The 9,791-nt window shown below is 34.6% G+C and overlaps 2 protein-coding genes across 2 annotated transcripts; both read right to left on the reverse strand.

Annotated features, from left to right (window-relative positions):
* Nucleotides 1–1,778: 1,778 nt before the first annotated feature.
* On the reverse strand, nt 1,779–2,315 carry LOC125498806 (uncharacterized). The gene has a single exon (XM_048647092.1). It carries the CDS (start codon nt 2,313–2,315, stop codon nt 1,779–1,781), a length of 537 nt encoding a protein of 178 aa, XP_048503049.1.
* A 1,048-nt stretch (nt 2,316–3,363) lies between these two features.
* Nucleotides 3,364–6,996, reverse strand: LOC104896296 (acetylajmalan esterase). Its single transcript, XM_010683016.4, has 5 exons — nt 6,642–6,996; nt 6,327–6,542; nt 5,231–5,379; nt 4,212–4,485; nt 3,364–3,893 (listed from the first exon to the last, which is right to left on the reverse strand). The coding sequence occupies exons 1-5, from the start codon at nt 6,904–6,906 to the stop codon at nt 3,670–3,672; spliced, it is 1,128 nt and encodes a 375-aa protein (XP_010681318.2). The 5' UTR covers nt 6,907–6,996; the 3' UTR covers nt 3,364–3,669.
* Nucleotides 6,997–9,791: the final 2,795 nt, after the last annotated feature.

Here is a 9,791-nt window from a genome sequence, read left to right on the forward strand (position 1 = left end):
ATATTGTTGGTTTCTTTTTATATTCAAGATTTGAATTCATGTGTTATATGTTGGAAAATAATAAGCTTTGGGTTCAAAAAAGAAAAAAACACGTACAACACTAACCATTTGTGTCGAACATTTACCATATCTGATGCAATGCGAATTTAACAAACAAGCACTGGTCATTCTTGTCAGATGTGGTAAATGTGGGACGCAAATTATGGGCCATTTACATCAGATCTAGACCTCTAAATGATCCATGTAATCATTCCAAGTCAACAATTATGAATCATTTCAACACCATTTGCATTGGAGTGAGGCATTATCCTTAGGTGTTCTAATTTGCTGAAAAATGATTAATGCTATGCAATGTGATAATCTTGTGGATAAAATGGTTGCAAGAATTAAAGTTTGGAATTCTAGGAATTTGTCATACACAACAAGAGTACAGTTGTGAATATGTAATGGCATCAGGTTTATATACTTCCTAAGAAGGTTTTAAATGAAATAGAGAAAATTTGTAGAAGCTTTATATGGAGTGGGCAAAGTTATTGTTCTAAGCCGGGAAGAGGTACTTGGGAAAATCTGTGCTGGAGTAAATCTCACGACGGACTTGGTTTTAGAGATACTATTCTCTAGAATGTGGCTTTTTTGGGGAAGTATGTTTGGGTACTAGCCAAGAAGTAGGATAATATATGGATTAAATGGGTATATGCTATGTATTTGAAGGATTGGGATTGATGGGATTATACTCTCAATAGTGGTGCCAACTAATACTGTAAAAAGATTTTTGAGGTTAAAGTGGAGCTTAAGCATATTTATTCTGAGCAGGAATTGAGTAGCATGGATTCTTATTCTATTAAGAAGGTCTATGAATGTATGGACGATGAGAAGGTTGTGGTGTTTTGGGATAGAGTTATGTGGAATAGGCTCAACATGCTAAAGCATAAATTCATTTGTTGGCTCTCTGTGCAAGGAAGACTCCAACAGCCGATAGATTAACAAGTATTAGTGTTTGTGATTCAAATACTTGCTTAATTTGTGGTTAAGAGGTGGGAAATCATCAACATTTATTCTTTCAGTGTAAGGCATGCAGCCGCCGCATGAGCTTAAAGTTTGGATGCAAATGCATATAAATGTGAATGACTTGGAAAGATTGATTCGTTGGACAAATGGTAGTACAAAGTCAAAATTCTAGAGAGCAGTTTGGGGTGCTAGGATTGTTGTAGTTGTCTACTGGGTTTGGAAGAGCAAAAATGAATCTTAATGTATAGAATCAATGGCTGCCTTCAGTGTCAAAGCTGTGGTATCGGGTACATGTATAATACCTAAAATCTCTCTGTCACGATACCCTTGTGATCAACATAACGCAATACTATAGCCATTTGATCCTTAATTGAAACATCACGTGATTTATCAACTAAGATACCAAAAATGTCATCTCCAAGGTCTTCCATAATGGCCTTCACTGTCAATCGAGAACAAGCATGAACAATATCTTTTTGAATCTCATGGGAGACTAATTGCAAATTTTTTGGAGCATTTTCAAGAACAACTTTATCAATATCTTCATTATTATTTGCTAGAAATTTCCAAAGTTCAACGAAATTACCCCGATATTTTGAATCTGTCGACTCATTATGCCCTCTAAAGGCTAAACCCATTCGCAAAAGCCATTTTATACATTTGACTGTAGCTTCTAAGCGATTGCGATAATCCTCCTTCTCCTTATCACTAAAAACATTGAACATGTCCTTGACAGTTTTTACTTCGTTCTTTAAAGTTTCAAACATAGTTTATGCTTGATTATGAGAACTACCACATTCACCCACATGGATATCCAATCTTTCTTTTTTATTCCAAGATGACCACCCAACAGTAACAAAAACATCACCTCCTCCTTTTTGAGAATCATTAGACTTAAACAAATGGCAATATCGACAATAAGCTGCGTCTTTCACAATATTGTACTCCGGCCAATCACCATAAGTATCATACCAATCTGGATTAAAACGACGTTTCGATCCCCCTATGATTCTTTGAGGAAAATCATGTTTACGAGGTTGAAAAGGTTCTTTTAAAACATAATATTTCCTTGTCTTAATCTGATCATTTATATGGTAATCAGTAATTTTGTTCCTTAAGCCTGGATCAGTAGGGAGGTTTCTCAAATCAACACGCTTATAGTTAGAGGGTTGTTTAGATATTTGCGGTAATCTACTTGCATCATCCCCATCTTCACTTTCTATCTCTACATCTTGATTTGTTTCTTCTTCAGTTGAGTTGTTTGATTTAAAATAATTAAGTAACGTATTTCGGGGACGTTTTGACATCTACATTAACAATAATTGTATACAATTAAAAAAAATCTAAATTTGAATAGATAATTTAGGATTTCAAATGTTGACTATATTCAATTACTCTAAACATTAAATACTCACTAACTCACCACATAAAAAAAGGATCTAAATTGTGAATTGAAACTATAGCATAATAACTTAATGTATAGAATGATAGAGCATATAATTCATCATTGATTTAGATTTGTAGAAGAAAAAATAATCTTTTAAAAAATAAACAGTGTTTTTTCACCTTTTATCATGTCGAATTAGCCGAATATTGAAATTGTTGGAAACTGGGATAATTGCTCTCCAAATATCTGACTTCCCGGCTTGCCCAGTAAAATTTTGTCAAAAAACACATATATATTATATGATGGTAATTTGCTAGTGTGATGTTGTGACGGCTATGTGATGTGACAGATGAATTCTTTTTCCGGTGGAAAAGAGGGTAGGCTTATAGTACTGTAAAAATTGAAGCAAACTGATTTTATTACTGAATTTGATTTTTTTATATTACTGTTTCCAAGTAGGAGAGGGAGATTGGTAACTAGCTTACCTGTTTTTCCGCTAGAAACAGATAAAAAAGCTGCACATGGGAAAGTAGTTTTATTGAACTAGTCAACTACTAGATAACAAAGCAAAGGAAATTATGCAGAATCCCTTCCACTCATGTTTCATCTTTTTTTTTTCCCCAAATTTAGTTCACTATATAATTTTTCCTAAAATCTAAGTGGGGTCATTTGACCCCCATCCTAAAACGTAAATCCGCCCCTGTTAGGGACAATCTATATTCCACATACACAACATATTTCTATGGGGCAATTTATCATGTGAGGTATAGTCAAAAGAAGAAACTGAACCTAGGAGCTGCGGATGGGTACTTTCCACATCTAAGAGAAGTCAAGACTTTTATGATCTGAATTAATAATTGTCTCATAAGCATGGGAAGTCATATGAATCTGAGGACTCCTATTCCTAGCCAATCCTTCCAAAAGAAAGTGGAATCACCATTATTTCCCAGGACCCAAGTACTATTCGAGGTAAGAAGATCACATCCTTTACCAATATTTTTTCAAATGAGGATCCATTCACAAAAGGAGATCACTTAATCTCATTGAGCAATTTAAACACCCAGATTATGAATTAAGGCTGCCAAATTTCACACTTGGCCCTTCAATAAGACATTGAAATGCCGCAATCTTGTGCCATGGCTTGAAATAAGCATGAAGTTACTAAAACAAGAGGAATTTATTTATGGTACAATGACTTCCATTAAAAAAAAAAAAAAAAAAAGAACAGTTAGAAACTTGTAAAATTAACCCATGCATGAGTCCATTACGAAATACTAAGCATCGACTTCTTGGAGTGCAGGTAAGAATTGTGTCAATAGCCAACTTGCCATATACTTGTATGCTTGCTGAGTCAGATGTCTTCCATCCCAGTTCACTCGCTTATTAGGATCTGAACAAACTGAAACACCAAGACTCCCACAAGGTCGGCTTGGATCATAGTTGTAATTATTATTGCCTGTTCCACAACATGTTGTATATAGCTCATCTTCGTCGAACCCTGTACAATCAAATATGTTAACAATATGCATTGAATGTATTAGTAGGATCTGAACAAACTGAAACACCAAGACTCCCACAAGTTAACAATATGCATTGAATGTGTTACCTATAAAATGCCATTACCTTAGAAATTAATGACAAAATCATGCTTCGGTACAATCAAATATGTTAATACTTAAATATTACTTAATATATCTAGTTTAAGTTTTTTATATGCAACCTTTGAGCCAATATGTGATCCTTCTGTTTGCACAAGCTTATATATCTGATTTTATTTCTCAGATACACCAAAAGTGAAGAAAATGAAGTTCATAACCTAATGAAGCAGCATGGCGAAGCACCCATGTCATGGCGGAGTAGTAGTCTCCATAAGCAATGGCAACACCAGGATATTCGAGTTTTAACTTTTTGATGCCGCGTTTTAACTTGTGATTGTGGAACCTTGAGAAAGCATTAAATTCTTTCAAGCAACGAAGGTCATCATACTTTGAGGAATCATTAGTTTCAAATCGAACAAGGTAAGAAGGCATGCAACCTCTCGGATGGGAACCTGGTACCACAACATTAACAGCCCCAAGCTGAATAACTTCCTGCAATATAATTAGGGTAGAAACTATTATTAATGAGATTACATAGTGTACACGTACACTCCGTTTGGTAGGGCGTAAAACACTTTCAATGTAAAATGATTTTCATGGAAAACAATTTACAATGGAAAACGCAATTCCAAAATTAGTTTTCCGTTGTTTGGTTCGATGTAAGAAAAATGATGAAATGAAAGGAAAATGAAAGGGAAAGTAAAAAGGTAGTGAGAGGAGTGTACAAGAGAGATAAGGAAAATAGTTTTCCCTTCATTTTGAAAGGAAAATGGTTTTCCATCATTGTGAGAGTAATTTTACCCAAAACGAAAATGGTTTTACACTCTTTTGCCAACCAAACAATGTAAAACTGAAAATAGAGGAAAACAGTTTTCCGGAAAAACGTTTTACGCCCTACCAAACGGAGTCGTAGTGTCAACAGTCAATACAATTCCAGGTGTATGAAATGTAACTATTACATTAAGTAGATAATAAGTTAATAACGAATGTCAATCTGACTATCGCTGAGTATAATTGCACTTTGTACAGCACGGCTAGCGAAACATAATTGAGTGATCTGATCTTGCCTTGTTAAGTATTCGAACTATTAGTTTAAGCTCAAATTCGGCTTATTAACAAACAAGCCAAGGTCAATTTGAGTTTTGACATAATCGATCTCAAACTGCTTCAAGAACTGTTAGGTTAGTGTTGATGGTAAGGAAGAACATTATATAATTTGAGATGGAGTGTAACTCACTTCAACAGCATGAAGAATGGTGTTTACAACGTTGGGAACAAGCTGATAGACTTCTTCCAAGGTTTTCCCCTGAGTGAGAGCTAGATTATAGTCATTGCCTCCTATTATTCCCACTATTACAAGTGCTTTTCGAAGTTTTTCTTTGCACTCTGCAAAGATGTAGTTCACAGATTAGTGGATTAGTGTACAAGAACATTTTATGTTTGTTACTTCTTTTAGAACCCCTTAGACAGCCCTTTTGGTTAGTGGTAATAAATGGTGGTAATGGCAATATAATATAGTGTAAATTTGTAAAAAATTTCTCATGTCAATAACCATGGTAATGAAACTTCATCATATGGGCTTTCCTATATAAATTTTCATTACCATCTAATACAACATTCCCAAGTGCTAATCCCGAAAAATGATATGTATATGTAAGTCTAATGGAAAAAATATACTGATAAATAATAATAATAAACAAATAAACAAATAAACTGATAAATAATAATAATAATAAACAAATTAACTTAAGAAAAAATATAGATAAACGGTAAATATATAGCTTGAACTGGATAAATATATATAGTCTAAATTAATATAAAAGTGTCCAAAACAGATAGAAATGTCAGAAACTAAAACTTGTCTCGGCCTAGACGCTTTGACTAAGTTACATATAGATATAGGTAAATCACTTGGGAGAATTTGTCCCACATGGAATAACAATTTGAGGGAGAAAATAACTTTATAAATTTGTTGACCCATTCCAAAAAAAAAAAAAAGGAAACGTGTAACATATCATGACAACCCATATCTGAAATTGGGCTATGGGCATAACATATTACTGTATTTTTTTGACGGGGAAAAATGGGTATACTAACGAAACACAGATTATACAATTAATAGACTATGTTGTTTGACATATACAATCAAATGGCAATCTTGTTCCATTGGTAACATCTGACCTCACAACACTACATAATCGACGTGATTTAATATATAGCGTTGTTAAGCTAAAAAGAATTTTGATAATCCAGTACTTAAATTATCATGGTAGGCTTTGGTAAGAGAGTAATATATGAAAGAACAAGTTCTACTACTAGTACAAGCTAAGTACCTGCTGGACTGTAGCAAATGGAGGTGACGTGATAATTGAACCAGCCAAGTTGAGAAGCCAAAGAGGCGTTATTGGCTAACCGATATGTAATATTTTGTGCAGCCAAAGTGGCAAAATCTTGTGCGGTGCCGCCAGCCACTGCGAAATTGGCTCCATGGCCGAAGTCGCTTCCGTTGGCAAGGAATGGGTTTAAGAGTGGCAGGTGAAAGTGCATAGCTAATATTCCAATACAAATTTCAAAAGATGTTAGTTAAATGTCTTTTATGACTGAATTAAATCAATAAAGATATAGAATAGGGTGTAAAGGACTAATACCAAAATAGTCAATCATGAGCAGGCCATCAGAGCTTCGGCCGGTGGGGCGGCCAAAGGTCTGGCCATAAGGTAGATTTGCAGAAGCTGTGTTTGGTCCAGCAATTCGAATTATGTTGCCGGTGTCGGAGACCGAGTCTCCAAACTGGTAAATAGCTCCAAATTCCTTTGATTGTCCACCAACGGTAGTATTACATAGGAAGCCAATCAAAACACATTGCAAGAACAATTGAAAGTATAACTCCTTTGTTTTCAAATAATCAGTCATGTCGTCGTATCACAAAGTGTTTGAATAATGGGTTTGACTTTAAATAATTTGGGTATATAGGGTGATAATGTGATGGACAACTTGGGGTATGTATAATGTACTTGCGTGTTTAATTTGTGCTTGGACATTAAAATATGTTGATCATTATTATGACGGTCGGAGTTATATATTTAGATAAAAATATAAATTTTTATGCCATCTCAGTATGGATCAACTTTAGTTAAGGTTTTCTTTGTTGAAAAAAAAAATTAGTTAAGGTTAATGAATAGTCAAATACATGCCAATTCGGACCTTTCTTGAACCCTACGCAGCTTATGATCAATATTTCCTTCTGGAGTAAACCCATGTGCGGTCGTGGATGGTACGAATCTCCCATTATTTAGAAAAAAAATTGAAATTTTATGAGAAAACATTTTTAAAAAAAACTCATTGAAATAGGGGAAATCGCCTAGATAACTCCTCAATTCGCAAATCCCTTGCGTAAGATAAGAGAAAAGGTCGAAAAGAACAAAGTGACATGTAAGGAGAGAGAAAAATAAAGCTTTAATAATCCGAAATAGAGCTAAAATTAATAAGATAGCTGAAAGGAGTTGCTGATAAGGTAGCTGAAATTTTTAGCACCTTAAATTGAGATGCTATATTTGATAGCAACTCAATTTCAATTTTTCAGCTTAAATCTTATTTAAACTCCTACTCCAAACACGAGTATTGGTTTTAGATGACTTAAAGTTTAACAACTACTCATTTAAGATGAATTAAATGTGTTGCTAAACAAAACCTAAACTCGACATCACGTGAGTCACCAATTTGCAATTGTTACTATTACTTTAATGCATAGTAGGAGTACATTATAGAAACAGTTTTGTATAGGCGTCTTATTGTCAGAGGCCAAAACAAGAGTATTGTCATCATTTCGTGCTAAAAGACAAATGCCAAGCTGGAGCATTACATACGTGGGTTTGTTTCTCTCCTTCCCCCAATTTCGAAATATATACTCTCTATCTCAACCTCTTTCGTCCTCATCAATTCTTGCATATAACTTACTGCTAAGGAAATTATGCGTTTAGCAATTGTTAACTAACAATTTTTGTTAATTTATTAAAATAAAAAATATCAAAAGCCTATAGGAACAACAATGGATGTCGCGTCACCGACCAAGACTCGATAGAGCAGTAAGTTCAACGACGACTATTAATGATCTGTCTGACCTTCACTAAATCAACAGTGTGGTTTTTGGTAAGCTTCACCGGCGACGCAGTGGTTGTTGCAGCGGCAGATTTGATGAAGAGAGAGTGATGAATTACCTTAGAGCTACATGTAAATCGTATGAGACACTTATCATTGAGAAACTGAATTTTGTTGTATTGATGGTTGTGTGTTTAATTTGAGATTATTCCGCTTTTAAATTTATTCTTACGAAGGCAAAATCTAATTGAATAAGAAGGAAAAAAGTGAAGGGCTCATGAGTGTAGTATTAACCGTGAAAGTAATGATTGTCCTGCTGTATCATAAATTCACAAGGGATGGTCAGGTGGATTGGATTGAATTTCTCTCCCTAGAGTTCTCTCTCGATGTGAATCATCGTTGCCACAACAATAAACTCGAAAGGACAAAAATTGAATAGTAAAACTAAGGTTCCATCTTCATATTCTAAGGCGAAAAAGACGTAATCAATGGATGAACTACTTGGTGTTGCTGCAATGCTGATTGAACATGTGATTCAATCTGAAGAGGAGGACCTCAGGGAGCTGCAACAAAGTTAACAACTCATAGACTATTCTCTTAATGGCTTTCTTCGATCCACTCTAGTGTTGATAAGGTGGTGAATCCGAATGTTCAGAAGATTAGTTGGACTGATCGAAGTGTACGTTCGATTGATCCTGTTCCAATCCTTTAGTTCTCGAATAATGAGTTGAATTCTCAACCTAATCAATCTGATAATGAGCATGTTGATGATGAAATTAGTATTCTGAATGTGAATATGAATTGCAATGTGATTAAAATTGATGTTGAAGATGTGCAATATGAGGTTGGTTTTTGGAATTCGATCATCTCTGATTTGTTATGCTATTGGTTCCAAAACTCCTCCAATTGTAATGGAGGGTTACATAAGAGGAATTTGGAGAAACAAGTGGGTGGATAAGGTGGCCATGTTGAAGAAGGGAGTAGTCTATGTTTGATTCATGACAATGCAGCGAAGAGATGAAGTTTTAGCGGGAAACATGAATTTCTTTGACAATAAACCATTGATCATAAAAGCTTGGGATCAGAACATGGATATAACAAAGGAGGAATTTGGAGTGTTGCCTACTTGGATTCAATTGTGAATTGATTTTAAGTACTGGAATGAATGTTGTATGATGAAATTGGAAGAACCAATTGGTAAATTCTTGCATGTTGGCGAATTAAGCCACTGAAAAGAGAGACAAGCTCCAATATGCTAGAGTTATTATTGAAGTAAAGGTTGATTAGGAATTCCTTGATTAATTTTCTTTTATCAATGAGAAAGGACTTGAATGTCGCTTTAACATATCCTATGAATGGAAGCCTACTATCTGCTCTACCTGTAAATCATTAGGTCATGCTAATGAGGTGTGTAGGAAGAATAGTAGGAAGGATGGTGGGAAACAAGTTCAGCACCTTAAATTGAGATGGTATATTTGATAGCAACTCAATTTTAATTTTTCAGATTAAATTTTATTTAAACTCTTACTCCAAACATGAGTATTGGTTTTAGGTGACTTAAAGTTTTAGCAACAAATCATTTATGATGAATTAAATATGTTGCCAAACAAAGCCTAAACTCTACATCACATCAGTCACCAATTTGCAATTGTTACTATTACTTTAATGCACAGTAGGAGTACATTATAGAAAGACTTTTG

Source organism: Beta vulgaris, chromosome 6 (genome assembly GCF_026745355.1).
Source record: "Beta vulgaris subsp. vulgaris cultivar EL10 chromosome 6, EL10.2, whole genome shotgun sequence".
NCBI classification, from domain to species: domain Eukaryota; kingdom Viridiplantae; phylum Streptophyta; class Magnoliopsida; order Caryophyllales; family Amaranthaceae; genus Beta; species Beta vulgaris.

Bases quoted from the DNA above. Each gene is read 5' to 3' on its own strand.
- LOC125498806 (XM_048647092.1), bottom strand. From the start codon at position 2,315: ATGTCAAAACGTCCCCGAAATACGTTACTTAATTATTTTAAATCAAAC.
- LOC104896296 (XM_010683016.4), bottom strand. From the start codon at position 6,906: ATGACTGATTATTTGAAAACAAAGGAGTTATACTTTCAATTGTTCTTG. The intron at 6,543-6,641 runs GTATTAGTCCTT...TTGGAATATTAG, and splicing joins GCTCATGATTGACTATTTTG to CTATGCACTTTCACCTGCCA. The intron at 5,380-6,326 runs GTACTTAGCTTG...ACATCTTTGCAG, and splicing joins CATTTGCTACAGTCCAGCAG to AGTGCAAAGAAAAACTTCGA.